At 47.5% G+C, this 17674-nt stretch overlaps 1 protein-coding gene across 1 annotated transcript; it reads right to left on the bottom strand.

The window, feature by feature from the left end:
* Window positions 1-510: 510 nt before the first annotated feature.
* Window positions 511-12476, bottom strand: REM2 (RRAD and GEM like GTPase 2). Its single transcript, XM_033170379.1, has 5 exons — window positions 12327-12476; window positions 5879-6165; window positions 4719-4792; window positions 1809-2016; window positions 511-1629 (listed from the first exon to the last, which is right to left on the bottom strand). The coding sequence occupies exons 1-5, from the start codon at window positions 12359-12361 to the stop codon at window positions 1355-1357; spliced, it is 879 nt and encodes a 292-aa protein (XP_033026270.1). The 5' UTR covers window positions 12362-12476; the 3' UTR covers window positions 511-1354.
* Window positions 12477-17674: the final 5198 nt, after the last annotated feature.

The raw sequence follows: 17674 nt of genomic DNA on the forward strand, positions 1-17674 counted from the left end.
ACAAATTCTTCCAAGGTTTGTGCCTTTAGTCTGCCTCTTAAAAGGGAGGTTATAAACTACGGCATGTGGAGAATTCTCCATCTGTAGCTGAATTGAAAAGGCTGCTTGTTGCGATGGCTTCTTTAAAACGATGTGCTAGATATGGCAGTTAACTGATCATCCATCTTCCACAACGACTCTCCTTAAGGAGAGCGTTCCCTTCAGGTGGGTGGTGATATTAAAAGAGAAGCATATGTGTTTGGTATTTAAAACAGCAATTCCTTTGATGAATTCCTTAATAATAATAATAAACAGAACAATTGTTTAAAAGGTGAGCAATGGAATAGGAAGCATCATTAAGCAAACAAATTAAGCTTTCCAAAGCTGCAGTTAGCTGGTTGAAATAAGCACAGGAGTTGGGGTACGCCCTTACGTGCTCTTTAAAAGTGAGGTACACAGAGCTTTAGAGATGCTATTCCTCCACTGTGTCGATGCAATGAGATTGAAATACCCCCCCCCAAAAAAAGCTGGTGCCTTTAACTGCATTTTCAAAGATGAACATTTAAGCAAACACAAAGCATTCCTGTTTGCTAGACCATACAGGAAGGGACATTCTAAAGTCGGTGCCTTTAACCTCTTAAAAGCGTGCTGCGCTGCACGACTATAAACCTCTAGCATTTTATATCCTCTTCGGTATATGTATGGACGCAGAGGGCAGCAAAAAAACAGCACCTCTAAAAATACCTCCTAAGATAACAGCAAAGTAGCACAACGGATAAGGCTTTGCACAAGGAGTCTAGGGGCCATTTGTTTACATATACAGTAGACGTAACGTTTCGCTCCAGAGTTAGTGCCTTGAACAAAAACCTTGTCCCATGAGAGGTTATGGGCACCTGAGCGTCACGGACGAGAAAGGAACAGAAATCCTGAACAGAAGTCCTGAGTCTCTTGGCTGAAGCATTTTGTACCAGTTGGGCACCTTCAAGACAGACACCCTTAAAGGCAGACAAAAATCTCACAAGAGTGCCATGAGCAATATTTGAAAAGGTGAGAGGCACGTGAGTTTGGAGACCAGTAGGTGTCTCCAGGTCCTGTAAAGCATACTGTATATTAAATGTGTTTTTTTTTGTAAAACTCGTTCATTTGAGAAGCCCTCTCAAGGAGCCAAGGACAGAAGCAAATAGTTTGTTTGAGTTATGCGTTGAAGATGATGGGAGGAGAGCTGAGCCAAGGAGGGTTTTGGGAGCCTTGCTATGTTTGGGAACTGCCCCTGGGTCGACGGAGCTGCTGTCCTGAGCTCGATGCAGCTGTGGGTAAAGGGAGTCTTACGTGTTTCCTTTTGTCGCAGAGATTTCTAGCATGCTGGCGATGGGGCTCATAGCACTGACAGGTCGTTGCAGGATTTTGACCTTTGCTTGAAGAAGCGTCCATTCCTCGGCACGAGGCTAGAGAGGAAGCGTTTGGCTTTCTTGGTGATGCTCTCGCGCCGGCCCCCGGCCCCTTCCCTGTTGAAGCCATCGCCCTCGCGCCGACGGCGGCGCAGCCGTATCTGCCGCACGACGCCTTCGAAGAGCTCCTCCGTGTTGTGATGCAGCGCCGCAGACGTCTCGATGTGCTTGCAGTTCATCATGACAGCTAGGCTGCGGCCCTCTGGATATGGAGGCAAGAAACATGAGAAAATAAACAAGCAAACAATTCTCCTGAGTTCCTTCTCCTGCCTCGGCCCTTCAGAAGGAACGAATTGTTCCAAAATGGTAGACCGGAAGCCACCTGGACGGTGTGCAGGTGATCTCCCCGGCGTTTAGGGAGCGGCACCTCTGGCAACTCACCTTCGCGTGAGACCTCCCGGGATCGCGCCAAGTCGCTCTTGTTCCCCACCAGGATAATAGGGGGGTCCGTTCGAGGGCACCCTGCCCGTAGGCTCAGCAGGGTGGGGGGGACCCGTGTGAAGCTGCGGCGATCGGTCACCGAGAAAACCAACAGGAAGGCGTCTCCCGTCTGCAGGCAGGATTCCTGCATCCAGCCTCCGGGATCTCCCTGCGGAAAAAAGTTTGCGGGGAGGGAAGAGGTCAAAGTCAGGCGAAGTGAGGGCATGTGCCTGTCCAGATCAGGGGCTGCCAACCTTCGTTTGACAGCGAGCATTTTGGGGGAAGCGCCGTGGGTGCCAGTCACAAAATGGCCGCCATTGGGGTTGTGGCATAATAAGACAAAATGGCTTCCCCACCTGAACAAGAGACAGGACCACAAAATGGTGGGCGGAAGCCCACACCTGTCTCCCAAACAGTGTCTGTCATATATTGGGGGGGGGGGGTTGGAGGGAAAATTTACTGAGACCTTTCACGAGAGCCACCCTGGTGTGGATTATTTGGTGATTGTTATAGTTCATGGCTACATATAGAATCTATTGCTATGGACATTTCCACTGTTAAATTTTAGCTGGTAAATCATGCAAGTTTAATTTTTCTATATCTGTATGTGATTTTTAAAAAAACAGACACACACAGAAATTGTTCTGAAGAAAAAAAAACAGTTTGGAAGTCGTAATCAGCAACATATTAAAAGAGGCAACCTCTCTCCCCCCCCCCTCTCTCCAAGAGCTACCTACATTTTTTTGTATATGTGGGTGATATTAAAAAGAATTACATTAACCAAAGCTGCAGCTTTTAAATATATTGGAAAGTGTAATGGATCAATCCAGCATGTTACCAGAGTGAATGTGACAGCGATATTAAGCGGGGTGGCTGTTGAATGTTTCCGATTGGTGTGTTTGGATACTGAAAAGTTCAGATAAACAGGAGTGTGTTTTACACATTTTTTTTATTATAATGATTCGCATCTCACCTTTAAGGATACGAATCGTTCCAAGGTGACTTACATCTACAGTAAAGTCAAAACACAACAATCAAAATGGCAATTAAGATAAATTTGAAACATATAGCAGCTCATCAGGATCCTTCCCTGGGCATTTTCGAATTGGTAGCCACGGGAGGAGAGAAGACATGCAGGTATTTGAAAACGGCAGCTTTTGATAATCGAGGAATTTGGATAATTGCCGTGCAGATAATGGGGGTTCTATTGCTTACTCTCCTTAGCAGTTGAATATGCTCTCCATATATTTGCATAATAGCACTGTATGCTGCAATCAAGCCACCCAAGAATGCTGCCAGTTTCCAGAACAATTTGCATATTCGTGCATGTCAGTGGTATACACCCCCGCCTGATTCCCAAACGGCTGTGTTAATTTAATATGGCTTTGCATAAATTTGCATACCACACTCCCTCAATTCAGGGATGCTGTGCAATTTTGGAACGAGATGCTAAAACAAAACAATAATAAAACAAGGCAATTCCATCCGGTTGTCTAGCTTTGCGTAAATCTTGGATGTAATTGAATGTAATAACCATGCCATGATTTTTTGCATAATTTTGCCTTGTTTCCGTTTGCCCCTTGCAGTAACCAAGAGCTGCAAAGAAAACTATGCCCTTGCCAACCGGAAATCCCACTCAACAATCTCTAAAACATTCTGATATTGCCTGGCATTGCCCACAAAATTCTGTAAGCCTTAAGATCTAGAAAACTGGTTCAAATAAACAATAACAATAGAGATTCTCAGAATGCTGGATTTGTAACTGACTGATAATTTCTGTACATCTCAAAAATTGTGGAATACCCCAATTTTGAAAACGGAAAACCAGGGCAAATGCTGGAGCCACCGGTGTAAATACTCTCAATCTCTTCAGGATGAAGCCTGCTATGTTCTGTGCTAGACTGGTTAGATTGGGGCTGTCACCCATTTAAAGATATATATTACCATTTGTGGGGCAATGAATCCACGTTGGTAGATGGTTGACTTACAAAATGCTGTTTGGGGAGGAAAAGTAAATTCCCCTTCTGCTCCTGATGACAGCTGTATGTTAAAACTAAAAGGAATGAGAGATCAAATCACAAGTCTCCATTGTATGGTCCGGTTACGAGTTTTGATTCAGTCATCATGCCTTTGCTTATGAATAAGCCAACAACTTTGAAGACCAGAGCACATTTTCTGTGGGTGGTATTCAGATAAGTCACACCCATAGTAAACCCACTTGAAAGGAATGAACATGAAGATGTTAGGCCCGTTAATTTCGGTGGGTCTGCACTGAGTAAAACTTCATCGACTGTCACCTTTTTTTGTTTCGGATTACAAGCAGATGCTTATTTTTAGAATCAAAGGCGTTCCTTCGTTTGTGTGTAAAAGATAACTCTATATGGTCATGCCTTCCATCATATGGTTGACGCAACTACTTGCATTAATAATAAATTTTAAAATGTTTCCGGTGCGTTGACAGATTTATCCGCTTTTAAGTTGGTCAAAAGCTTTCAAATCGGTTAATGACTAAACATTGTAGCCGTTAGATGGGATAGACAACTTCTTGCTGTAATATTTTTCCCCTTTCCTGGGGATGACGCCCTAGGTACATCCCATCTCAATGGAGGAGGAGTTTGGATTTGATATCCCGCTTTATCACTACCAGAAGGAGTCTCAAAGCGGCTAACATTCTCCTTTCCCTTCCTCCCCCACAACAAACACTGTGAGGTGAGTGGGGCTGAGAGACTTCAAAGAAGCGTAACTAGCCCAAGGTCACCCAGCAGCTGCATGTGGAGGAGCGGGGAAGCGAACCCAGTTCACCAGATTACGAGTCTACCGCTCTTAACCACTACACCACAATGGGTAGGAAGGTGACAGAAATGCACCTACCTGGTCCCAGATGTCGTACAATATTAGAGTGACCTCTTCATCATCTACGTAGAAATTTCTTTCGTAGGAATCCTCTGAGGGAATAAAAGAAATGTGGAGGGGGGAAGAAAGAAAGAAAGGGAAAAGGAAGTTGAGTATAGCTTGAATACCACTTTACAAACTATTGCCAGATATGTCTGTACCATCAAATATCCACTTTGTAGCTGATTTGTCAAGTTATATGGGTAGAATTTGACCATCTTCTATTCAAAGGAGACCATTAATGGGACTAAATTAGCCATGTCCATTAATTTCAGTACCGGTAGGTCTACTCTGAGTAGGACCAGCTGCAACCCTGAAGGTATCTGAAGAAGTGTGCATGCACACGAAAGCTCATACCAATAACAAACTTAGTTGGACTCTAAGGTGCTACTAGAAGGAATTTTGTTTTGTTTTGTTTTAGCTGCATTTAATAGTTGGATAAGTTAAGGGGAGCCTAGGAGAGCCTTCTGGGTATAAATGTGGGGTAGGAACAAAATTATTTTTTGAGAAGCATCTCAAGGCAGTGTAGTTTACCCCTCAACAAGTCACAATTCCCAGCAACCTTTAGCATACTATCCTGCCCATTTTTTATTTGCATGTGTGCTTTGAAGGCTTAGTGTGTACACAGCCTTAGACTCAAACACACACACTATGTATATTATATGATGTCAGGTTTTTAAGATAGCAGCGATTTGAAATTTTTCAGAAGATCTATCCCAGCTTCCCATACTTTCCTAACTCAGGATTTTAAGAAAATCACCGGCGCAAAGTCAATTCCCAACAGCCGCCACTTTGAAATTCTGGCCTAACAGCTTAAATTCAACACAAAACCTCCATTTATCTGGAGAGTTTCTACCTTCCCCTTCCCCAACAGCAATGCGATGGCAGGCAGAAATTCAACAGGTGAATGGAGAGCAGGATGCTGGACTTGATGGGCCTTTGGTCTGATCCAATATGGCTCTTCTGCTGTCTTATATAAATCAATAAAAATAAAATGTCCTCGGATGGAGCACGCCGTTCTTTCCTGTTCCGCTCCTGCTGCATGTATGGCAGGAAAAGCAGGGCCTACTGAACTTCTGCTGTTTTTGCAGAGTGAAATATTGCAACGCCATCCCCTGGCATCTTCTCTCTGGGCTCACCTGTGTGCTCTTCCTCGTGGTGGGCGCCCCCTCTAAGGCCTCCGAAGATGGCCGCCAAGGTGGTCTTCCCCACCCCGCTCTCGCCAAGCAACATGACTTTGTAGGGTCCGCGTCCTCCTGCGGGGCTGGCCCCCCCAGTGCTTCCCACTTCGGGGGAGCTGGGGGGAGAGTCCAGTTCATCCACCGCCGACGCCCTCACCAGCTGGTGCTTGATGGGCAAAGGCATGCTCCCACGCCGTGGTCCGGCACCCGCCGGCGCCGAGGGCAACGTCATGGTGGAAGGCAAGCTGCAGGAACGGGCGAGATGCGCAAGAGGTCAGAGCATTTCAGCACCAGGGCACATCATGCACACATAACATTTTCAGGTGTAATTCAGGTCGCTGAAGCCACTCAGGTTCAGGGGTCAGATAACTCCTTACCCTCCAACATTTCTCCAAAGAAAACATGGACATCCTAAGGAAAAGTGGGAGCTTCCACAATCAATTCAGAAACTGTCGGCTTCTCTGAATCCGGGACTGTCCCTGTGTTCTCTCTTGCTCGCTCTCTCTCTCTCTCTCTCTCTCTCTCTCTCTCTCTCTCTCTCTCTCTCTCTCTGTGTGTGTGTGTGCTTGAAATCTATGTTGTGTATGTAGCCAACGCATGTGCAATACCGTGTATCTGTTCTGCAGGTTTTCAACATGACACAACACACAATCACACTTTGGTTAGAAGCACCAAACTCCCCTTCTCTTTCACACACATCGTAGAGCTAGAGACACAGTAAAGCACATAAACAATACACATCTCTCTCACACAAACAAGCACATTTTCTCTACCTCCTCCCCTTGCACACACACTACTTCACAAACACATTAAAACTACCCATATTGCAGAGTATAAAGACAGGCAGGCAGACACAATATTCGATGGTCTCTTTGTTTATTCAAAACATTTGCACCCTGCCTTTTCTCCATGAGCTCAAGGGAGTTAATGATGCAAGTGAAAATAATGGTGGAATTTGATACATGTCTAAACCACAGAGCCTAGGGCTTGCCGATCAGAAGGTCGGCGGTTCGAATCCCCGCGACAGGGTGAGCTCCCGTTGCTCAGTCCCTGCTCCTGCCAACCTAGCAGTTCGAAAGCACGTCAAAGTGCAAGTAGATAAATAGGTACTGCTCTGGCGGGAAGGTAAACGGCGTTTCCATGCGCTGCTCTGGTTCGCCAGAAGCGGCTTAGTCATGCTGGCCACATGACCCGGAAGCTGTACGCCGGCTCCCTTGGCCAGTAAAGCAAGATGAGCGCCGTAACCCCAGAGTCGTCCGGGACTGGACCTAACGGTCGGGGGTCCCTTTACCTTTACCCAGTGGCAGAGCTTCATGCTCTGGCACTGGGGGAGGGAAGCAGGCGGGGGCAGGGCTGGTGCGCATTCTGGGGGTGTGGCGCACGTTCTGGGGGCATGGCGCGCCACCCGCAGGGGCGTGGTGCATGTTCTGGGGGTGTGGCACGCAGCACAGGTGGGGGGGCAGCCAAGATGCAACCCTACCAGGATCGCGCTGCCCGGGGTGCCCCGCCCCCTACACCCCGCCCTTCCTATGCCAGTGCCTTTACCTTTACCTGTATAGAAGAAGACTGCTAGTTACCAGGGACTTCTGAGCTGAAAGAGACCTGGGGTCCCTGGGAGGATGCACCCACCTTTCTCCCAGAAATTACACCAGGGCACAAAACAGACCAGCTTGGCCCCATCCACTGGCCAGTGAAGGTTCAGCTGCTCAAATGCTTGCTTTCCTCCTCCCTCCCCATTCGTTATTCCTTTTGGATCACGACTCAAGATTGTGAACCTGCAGACAGGGGCTGGTGTACTTTTTAATACACGTACAGTGCTTTTAAAAATTGTGGGTACTTTGTAAGTGTCAAATGAAAATTTAAAAACGTAATAATACTTCTACTAAACAAGTGAGCACGGGGCAGCAGGCTTGGTTTGCAATTTTAATAAACAACTTAATCGCAGCCATAAAACACTAAGAAGAGAAACAGTACAGCAGTCATTAAATTAATTAAGCGTAATTAAACCATAGCAATTGCTACGGCTTTTATCCAGTGCTAGTCCTGCTGGGTCATTGAAGTGAATGGACATGACTTGGGTCTAACCTAGCCCTGATACAACTTGTCACTTCCAAAAACGGAGCAACGATTTATATCTGTCCTCCCTCAAAAGAGATAAGATTTTGGAGTGTCATAAGTAAGGCCATTTGAGAAGCTACGAGGCGGGGCTCCCTTTGGAGGGAGCCAATGAAAAGGCCCTTTCCCTTTTCCAAATCAGGAATATTTCTGGGCGATACTGCACACACAGGAGGATCTTTGATTATGACGATCTTGATAGGAAAGCAGGTTCCCATAGGAAAAGGTGGGTCGAGTCTCTTTCTCTGCTCCCCGGGAAATAAATGGTTTTTCAGAGACACCCGATGTTGAGGCTTCATTGTCTGAATTGGCACATAGAATTTTCACCAGGGTTGACCCTTGCGTAGTTTGATGTGTGTGGGCAGGGGGGAGGTCTTGGCATCCCTCGCAGCTTGGCTCGCTTTCTCGAGTTACCAGGCACTGCTGGGGGGTCCATTTCTGTTCTACAGTTGTGGGTTGCATATGGGCCTCTCTCTTTCTAAGTCAGGGGAGTATGAGTAAATGAAGCTGCTCCCCCACCCCGCTGCTTTTTTCTTTCTTTCCCCCTTGCAGATCTCCTATTCTGCAATACAGACAGAAATTCAACCGGCAGAGCTTTCTCTAGGTAGGAGATGCAATAACGGAAAACATTTTGCCTGGCGTGCAGTTTGTACATGGCAGAGGAGGAGATTTGCTGGGGGTGGGGTGGGGTGGCCATCTTAAAAGGACAGGTGGGAACAGCATCCTGTCTTTGAGCAGAAAGGTGGACTGCTTTTACAGCTTTCTAATTCTACACAGCACAGCAATAAACACACCTTCGGGAACAGCCAGGGCCTGCCAATAAACGCCACAAGCGGTCCCCTGCTTAGAAGCATGCACAAATAGAACGAGAGAACGAGCAAACACATACGCCTTCCGCTCACATAGGAGGACAGACACACCCACAGAAAAAGACACCAGCCCAGCCAATATACTCAGACCAAGGAGACGGCGTTAGTTTGACACCAATACGAAAAAGGACTGCATCTCATGTGCATGTGGTCCCTGGGGAAACACACCAATACATGTGGCAGTGTCACAATGCAGGCGCGCACACAACGGCACGCAAACGCCATGCATGTTTGGGTTGAAACTATATCCTCATTCAATCCACCTGATGGGTTCAGTAGACACCAAAACACAGAGGCCCCCAAAACTAACAGGTTCGCTGTGTACGCACATCGACAGAGGTCATGTGCACACGCACATCTGCACACTGTGGCTGTATACACACACCGTGTGTATTGACTGTATTTATAGCCCAGCCCACCTTCTTCCCAAAGGAGCCGAGGGTAGCAAACAAGGAGTTAAACAATAAGCATATCTTGAAAAACGATTCAGGCACAGATGCAAACTGGGAAAGACTTCAGATTCAAAGGCTTGCTGAAGATGTTCGGGCTCAGCAATCACCGAGAAGACAACAGAGATGGCGCACATCTGATGGTCAAGGGGAAGACATTCCAAAGGCCAGGTGGAACAACACTAAAAGTCTGATTTCTTCATTGTGCGGAACGGACCTCCTGATAAGGTGGTGCCTGCAGGAAGCCCTCAGCTGTAGATCTAGCGGGTGAGACAATATTTCATGTGTCCTGGTCCCACACTGTGTATAGACCAAACTAGCATCTTGAACTTAGCCCGGTAGCTAATTGTGCCACCCCTAAAGAATACTGGGAACTGTAGTTTACCCCTAACAGAGCTGCAATTCCACTTGGCAAACTACAGTTCCCAGGATTCTATGGGAGAGGCCATACGCACCGTGCGAACACAGCTTCAGACTCAAAACATAGCTAGGGTTTAAGCAGGCATCACAATGCATCTTTCAGGCACCCAAGAATTTGATGCATAGGTTGTCAAACTGAACCCTGGAGGAATATGGAGGCACGCACAGTAACGCCACACAGACACATTGACATTCCTCACTTTGTGAGCCAAAAAGCAGAGATAATACCATTCCAAGCATCAATACACAAGCCTAATTATCCTCCATTTCATTGACTACTGGAATGACAGGAGACGTCTATGGCATACCACTGCACAGTCACTCACGACCCCGTGAGCCGCAAGAACAAAGAGCCAACCCAAATATAGCTGCACCATCGGAGCATGGGTTAGAATCACAGAACTGTAGGGTTGGGAGGGACCCCAGGAGTCATCTAGCCCAACCCCCTGCAATGCAGGGATCCAATGGTAAAGAATCCATCACAGATCTCTGCCATCCGATCTCTGCTTAAAAACCTCGAAGGAAGGAGAGTCCACCACCTTCTGAGGGAGTCCATTCCACTGTCAAACGCTTCTTACCGTTGGAAAGTTCTTCCTAATATTTAGCTGGAAGCTCCTTCATTGCAATTTGTATCCATTGGTTCAGGTCCTACCCTGTGGAGCAGCAGGAAGCCAGTTTGCTCTGTCTTCCAATATGACAGCCCTTTAGATATTTGAAGATGGCTATTAGGCTTGAGAGCTGGACCATCAAGAAGGCTGATCACCAAAGAATTGATGCTTTTGAACTATGGTGCTGGAGGAGACTCTTGAGAGTCCCATGGACTGCAAGAAGATCAAACCTACCCATTCTCAAGGAAATCGGCCCTGAGTGCTCACTAGAAGAACAGATCCTGAAGTTGAGGCTCCAGTACTTTGGCCACCTCATGAGAAGAGAAGATTACCTAGAAAAGACCCTGATGTTGGGAAAGATGGAGGGCACAAGGAGAAGGGGACGACAGAGGATGAGATGGTTGGACAGTGTTCTCGAAGCTACTAACATGAGTTTGGCCAAACTATGGGAGGCAGTGAAGGATAGGCGTGCCTGGCGTGCTCTGGTCCATGGGGTCACGAAGAGTTGGACACGACTGAACGACTGAACAACAACAACATCTTATCACCTCTCAGTCTTCTCTTCTCCAAGCTAAGCACATGCAACTCCCTCAACCATTCTTCATAAGGCTTGGTTTCCAGACACCTTTGTCATAACAGTGTTGTGTACTGCAGCAACTTCTGCATGGGGAGTACTCACGGCACACTTGCTGTGGAAGCACCAATCTCACTGACACACTCTTTTATCCACACAAGCTCTCTCATTCCTTATGAACGCTGCTTGCAAGGGGGGGTTATATGCACCCACACCCAGTGCAGGCAATGTGCGGGTCCTCAAACCACCACCATAAAATCAGGAACACGAACATTAAACTGTACTTTTGGCTGTTGCACCCCAAAGCACGTGTCACTTGCACACCAAAGCACATGTCAGCACATTTCCCCCAGTTGTGACTACTGCAGCTCTGAGTGGTGGGAGGAAAACGGTTGCCTAAAGGGGTCCTCCAGTGCGGCTACCACATTATAGACAACTTACGACAAACTCGTGAACGTTGTGACAACACTGGCAAGCACCGCACATCAGAACCATCTGATTTGACTAGATTCTTACTTGGAGGCAAAATCCACCACGTTCCATAAAGGCAAATTCAGCTGAGCCAAGATGGACTGTCTGAATTGTATTTTCAGTGTCTGAAGGAGCCCACCATGTGGTGGGTTTGATCACCTCCATTTACCCACCCCTCCCCCCCAGCTTGCCAAAATCTACCTTGCTGGAAGTGTTGTGCCTGTTGGAATCCTTTAGGCAATTAGTTTCCTCTGGGTGCCTTTCCCCACCAAATCTGGTATTATGGGAACAAGGTGGAATAGAGTTCGGATATCCGCAATTGTTTCGTGAAAAAATTCCCAAGTCAGAAAAGCGCGCTGGCTGGCTGGCACGTCAGTTTAATAACCACTTAGATTGTGGCAGGAGCGTTTGCAGTCAGGCAACAGCCTACTTTGTCGGATGCCCGAGTTGAAGATGGGGGCTTTTGACTGTCTGTCAGGGCTCTCTAGCAGAGGCACCGACAACTCTGATCTCATGTCTCCGGCAGAGGCACTCATGCTCTGCCATGTTCTCCGCTCATACCCACGCCGGCTGGCACACTCATCTGTGCAACAATGCCGGTCTTGGCACACGCTGTCTCTCACAGGTATCAGTTGGAGACACACGGCGACAAAGGCACAATACCCTGCCGAGGGGACAAACCCCTGGCTCCCACATCGCCTTCCCCCACCTACAGACCCCCCCCACCCCCCAATGCCCAGCTCACTGCCTGCTTTGAATGGTGGGGGCCCCTTCACCCCTTCCTTCTCTTGCTCCCTCTCTTTGCCTCCAGAGCTGTCAGCCAAGCCCCCCCCCCTTTTAAACCCCCTTCCCCTCCCTTATTAAAAACAAAAAAAGCAGGAAAAAATAATCCAAACAAACCTGGGGATGCCCCGCCCTGGAGGGGAGTCGCACATGTTTGGAAACTGCGAGGCCGGTCCGTGTCCTCAAACCCACCTGTTCGCGAAACGCCAAGACCCAGAGAGGCGAGGATGCTAATTTTGGAGGGGATCCCAGGTTATGGCCACGGCTCCTTACAGCCCAAATGTGGAGGAAGGGAGGAAGGAAGGGAGGGGGAGAATTAGCAGGAGGGATGTGTCTGGATGATAGACAGGTGGACCTAGGCGAAGGGGGTGTGTTTATGGAGAGGGGAGAGCATGGGGGGGGAGAAAGAGGGAGAGTGAGAGAGGCTGTAAATGATTGGAGGATGGATGGAGAGGGAGGGAAGGAAAGGAAGGAAGGGGAGAGAGGTGCACGGAGGGAGGCACAGCCAGATGGGAAGCAAGATTAGGGCATGTATATGGGGGGATTAAGAAAGACAGAAAGCCTATGTATCTGTGCATGGGTTGGCAAATTACTAGGCAGGAACATTGGCACTGGGAACGAATCAATAGGCTGATTAATCTTAGGGGGAAGAGGGTGCTGGTGGATGGAGGGATAAGAGAGACAGGCAAAGGAGGAGAATATGTACACACACACACACACACACACACACACACACACACACACAGACACACACCTATTCTGCTTTCAGCTAATAAACTCAGCTTTAAAAACCCAACATGATAAAAGGGTGTAAAAAGCATACATGAGCTTTGTTTTCCCTCCACTGTTGGAGGCAGTGTGTCTCTGAATGCCAGTTGCCGGGGGAATCACAGCTGGGGAGAGGGCTGTGGCATCCAGGTCTGGATTGTGTGGCTTCCTAGAGGCCTCTGCTTGGCCACTGTGTGAGAACAGGATGCTGGGCTAGGTGGGCCATTGGCAGGATCCATCATGGGTCTCCCTCGGCCCTTAACACCTTTCGGAATTGGGCTTGGAGTTGCTGTGGTCCATTCCCTCCGCTGCAGGACAGGGTTACGCACCCACCGGCCCCTTCCCCCTGACCAGTGTCCACAAACAGGGTGCCAAAAGCGAAGGTAAGGTGCCTTGCGGCGAAACTGCCTGCAGGCGACTCAGGGAAGTGAGCCATGCTGCACACTGTAGGTAGAGCAGGAATCCTCAACCTCGGCCCTCCAGATGTTTTGAGACTACAGTTCCCACCATCCCTGTACACTGGTCCTGCTAGCTAGGGATCATGGGAGTTGTAGGCCAAAAACATCTGGAGGGCCGAGGTTGAGGAAGCCTGAGGTAGAGCAATGTAATAATAATAATAATAATAATAATAATAATAATAATAATAATAATAATAATTTATACCCCATCCTTCCCAGCCAAAAACCGGGCTCAGGGCGGCTAACACTAATTAAAATCACAGCCAAACATAAAAACAATCAATTTAAAATACAGATTAAAATACAAATTTAAAAATTCAAAATTAAAACTGCAGAATGTAGAATTAACAATAGAGGTATATCTGTGCATGAGAGACACTGAGGGTTTGGAACGGTGACACCCCATCTGTTCTAGGCATTTAAAATAGTGTCATACAATTTTATAGGGTCATGGCTCCCCCCCCCCCAAGATTACTGGGAGCTGCAGTTTGGAAAGATTTTAGAAGATCCCCCCTCCTGCAGTGCTACAGTTCCCAGAGTGGTTTAACAGTCAGTCCATCTTCTCAGGGATCTCTGTGAATTGTAGCTCCCTGAAGGGAATACTGTACAGGTGTCTCCTAGCAGGGGTCAGCATCCTCAACAAACAACACTTCCCAGCAGGGTTTTTGGACTACAATCCCCATCATCCTTGACCACTGCTCCTGTTAGCTAGGGATGATGGGAGTTGTAGTCCAAGACAGCTGGCGATCCAAGTTTGGGGAACCCTGCTTCCCGGGATTATTTGGGAGAAGCATTGACTATTTAAAAGGGGCATGATACTGCTTTAAATGTACAGTATAGCACAAATGGGGCCAAAGAAAGAAATATGGTGTGTGTATATTTGTTTGTGTGTGTCTGTGGGGGGTTATTTGTTGGAAAGAGTAGAGAGTGAGAGCCTAACGCAAAGAGAGAGAGAGCGTGGGGGCATATAAGATAATGAGAAAGTGAGCGTGGAGGGATAAACAAAGGAAACAGATGGATGGGTGGATTAAGGGGAAAGACTGATAAGGGCAATTTGTGTGATTGCGAAAGCACATTTGCAAAATCCACTCTGCTGTAGCCAATGCTAGTCCTGCAGCAGAGCAGACCCACTGAAGTTAATTAACATGGCTAAATTAGCTTCGTTGATTTCAGTGGGTCTACTCTAATTAGAACTTCGGCAGGTAGTGTATGTTTATTGGTTCGTTAAATTTGTATCCCTGCCTTCATCCCAAAGGAAACCAGGGTGGCAAACGATGGGTGCACACAAAATCAAAACAATGCATTATTATTATTATTATTATTATTATTAAAAAAAACCTGCCCCTCTATTTTAAACAGCTTTAAAAATATATCCAAAGCACGGATGCAGCCATCTAGGCAACAGATGATGTGGAAAGAGGGTGAATGTTAGGTGGATAAATGAATATTCAAAAAAGTCCCGGGAGAAAGAAAGAGTAAACAAAGTAATTGGATGGAGAATGAAACCAAGAGCGTGAGGTGTGTGGGGGGGGGGTTGGGGCTGGGGAGCATGCATTGGTGAATGGTTTTCGTATAGGAAGGGGATGGGCAAAGATGAGAGAGTGCGCACAGGAGAGACTCTCTCCCTCTTTAATGATGCTGAATTAGCTGCTCAGCCTAATTAGGCAGGGGGGAGGGAATTATACAGTTAGTCACGGGTGGGAGGATGCTAATTAGGCATAATTAATGCCTGCCATAGGGTGAGAGAAGGGAGCCCCCCTGGGAGACACAGGAAACAAGGCTGAGGCTGACTGGGCCCGTGGGGACCCTCTGCAGGCAAGCGCCCCCTCCTGCATGCTGATTCTGCTGTTTGTGTTTAGAGGTTAAAGCATCCAAATGACAGCACACCTGGCTGCTCTGCAAGCCCTGGTTCGGCATCCTTGCGCTTTTGGCCTCTCTCTCTCTCTCTCACACACACACACACACATTCAGCCTCAGCTGCAATCAGCGAGGCATCCTCCTTGCGCTAATTGCAGCCGGGGAGGATTTGAACTCATGGCCTTTCTGATCCTTGGGAGACATTTTCCATGCTGTTGGCAGGGCAACAGACTGGAGCCGTTCGAGGTGAGGATGGCGGTAGAGAAAGGGACAAACTCTGGGCCTCTACTTTCCATCTGCGTTAATCAGGGGTCAGCAAACTTTTTCATCAGGGGGCCGGTCCACTGTCCCTCAGACCTTGTGGGGGGCTTGACTATATTTTGAATTTTTTTTTAAAAAAATGAACGAATTCCTATGCCCCACAAATAACCCTGAGATATATTTTAAATAAAAGCACACATTCTACTCATGTAAAAACAGCACACAGACCCCACAAATAACCCAGAGATGCATTTTAAATAAAAGGACACATTCTACTCATGTAAAAATACGCCGATTCACGAACTGTCTGCGGGCCGGATTTAGAAGGCGATTGGGCCGCATCCGGCCCTGGGGCCTTAGTTTTCCTACCCATGGGGTTAATGAATCCAAAATGACCACCCGCTTGGCACAGCAGTGCGTTATGTGGAAAGCTTCCTGTGTGAACAAGGCCATGCAGCCTGGATGATATTAGCCACGCAGAGCGAAGCTACCCCTCAACCTTATGATTGAAAATCAATACTTTTTTTTTTTTTAAACACAGTTGCTGGGATTTCCCCGTTTATTGCTGCCTAGCAGCTATGCCAACTGCAAATATGTCCCAACAGGCCTAGGCAGTCGCTGAAGGGGCTACAAGCCCCCTCACCCACAAGAACTTTTAGGCTGGGGAGGGGAAGGTATTAAGGGCTAATCTTGGTAAAGGATTATTTGCAAATAAAATAGCCCATGCTGTTGGGTGGTGGTAGCCGATTACTTCCCCTCGTGCTGTTTTCTTAGCAAACCTTCCCATCCCAATCTTTCCCTATCTGGGCACTTAGCAAAGAGGTAACAGAAGTTTGTGGTCTGTATGCCAACCTTTTGTTTGTAGTACTGAATTTGCTGCACGCTGCTTAGTTAAATTGATCTGAAGTGTGTGTAGATATGTTTGTTAGAAGAACTGGGAAGGAACACCAAGAGGCCATTCAGTCTGAACCCCCCTTGCAAAGGCATAAATAATAACAATATATTATTATTATTATTATTATTATTATTATTATTATTATTATTACCTATCCCATCTGACTGGGTTTCCACAGCCACTCTGGGTGGTTCCCAATAGGATATTAAAAACATGATAAAACATTAAACATTATAAACTTCCCTAAACAGGGCTGCCTTCACATGTCTTCTAAAATTCATAGCTGTTTATTTACTTGACATCTGAAGGGAGGGCGTTCCACAGGGCGGGCGCCACCACCGAGAAGGCCCTCTGCCTGGTTCCCTGTAACCTCATTTCTCACAGGGAGGGAACTGCCAGCAGGCCCTTGGTGATGGACCTCAGTGTCCGGGCTGAACGATGGGGGTGGAGACGCTCCTTCAGGTATACAGTGGTACCTCGGGTTACATATGCTTCAGGTTACGAACTAACGCTTCAGGTTAAGAACTTTGCTTCAGGATAAGAACAGAAATTGTGCTCTGGCGGCGCAGCGGCAGCGGGAGGCCCCATTAGCTAAAGTGGTGCTTCAGGTTAAGAACAGTTTCAGGTTAAGAACGGACCTCCAGAACGAATTATTTACTTAACCAGGGGTACCACTTTACTGGGCCGAGGCTGTTTAGGGCTTTAAAGGTCAGCACCAACACTTTGAATTGTGCTCGGAAACGTACTGGGAGCCAGTGTAGGTCTTTCAGGACCAGTGTTATTTATATGGTCTCGGCGGCTATTCCCAGTCACCAGTCTAGCTGCCACAGGCTTCAATCGCCAGCTTCTTCGGAGCCTCCACAGCTTGACCCGTGCTAACTGCGACAAGCAGAGGGCACTACCACAGAAACTTTCTTGATGTACCTGCAGCAGGCAACACATCTCCCTCTTCCCACTTTTAGAACTGCGTGGGTCCACCGGCTGAGTTATCTTCACAGCAGCTCAACAAAGGCACTGTTTTTGTCGGTTCTGTCTCACATACAGGAAACTGAGACTCTGAGCGAGGACGACTCCGAGCCACCCATGCCTTGTTTCCATAGCGAAGGCTTTGGGGCTGCTGTTCTTACAGACTGATGTAGCAATCTGTAAGAACAAAGGGTCCCGATTATTTTCACCCACATACGTCTTTGCCAAGTATCCTGGGATAACAGTCAAGCCATTCTTTC

Source organism: Lacerta agilis, chromosome 14 (genome assembly GCF_009819535.1).
Source record: "Lacerta agilis isolate rLacAgi1 chromosome 14, rLacAgi1.pri, whole genome shotgun sequence".
Classification (NCBI taxonomy): Eukaryota; Metazoa; Chordata; class Lepidosauria; order Squamata; family Lacertidae; genus Lacerta; species Lacerta agilis.

Coding starts and splice junctions, on each gene's coding strand:
- REM2 (XM_033170379.1), bottom strand. CDS start 12,361: ATGTGCGACTCCCCTCCAGGGCGGGGCATCCCCAG. Junction 2,017..4,718: donor TGTACGACATCTGGGACCAG/GTAGGTGCATTT, acceptor TTTTTTCCGCAG/GGAGATCCCGGAGGCTGGAT. Junction 1,630..1,808: donor CCGGGAGGTCTCACGCGAAG/GTGAGTTGCCAG, acceptor CTCCATATCCAG/AGGGCCGCAGCCTAGCTGTC.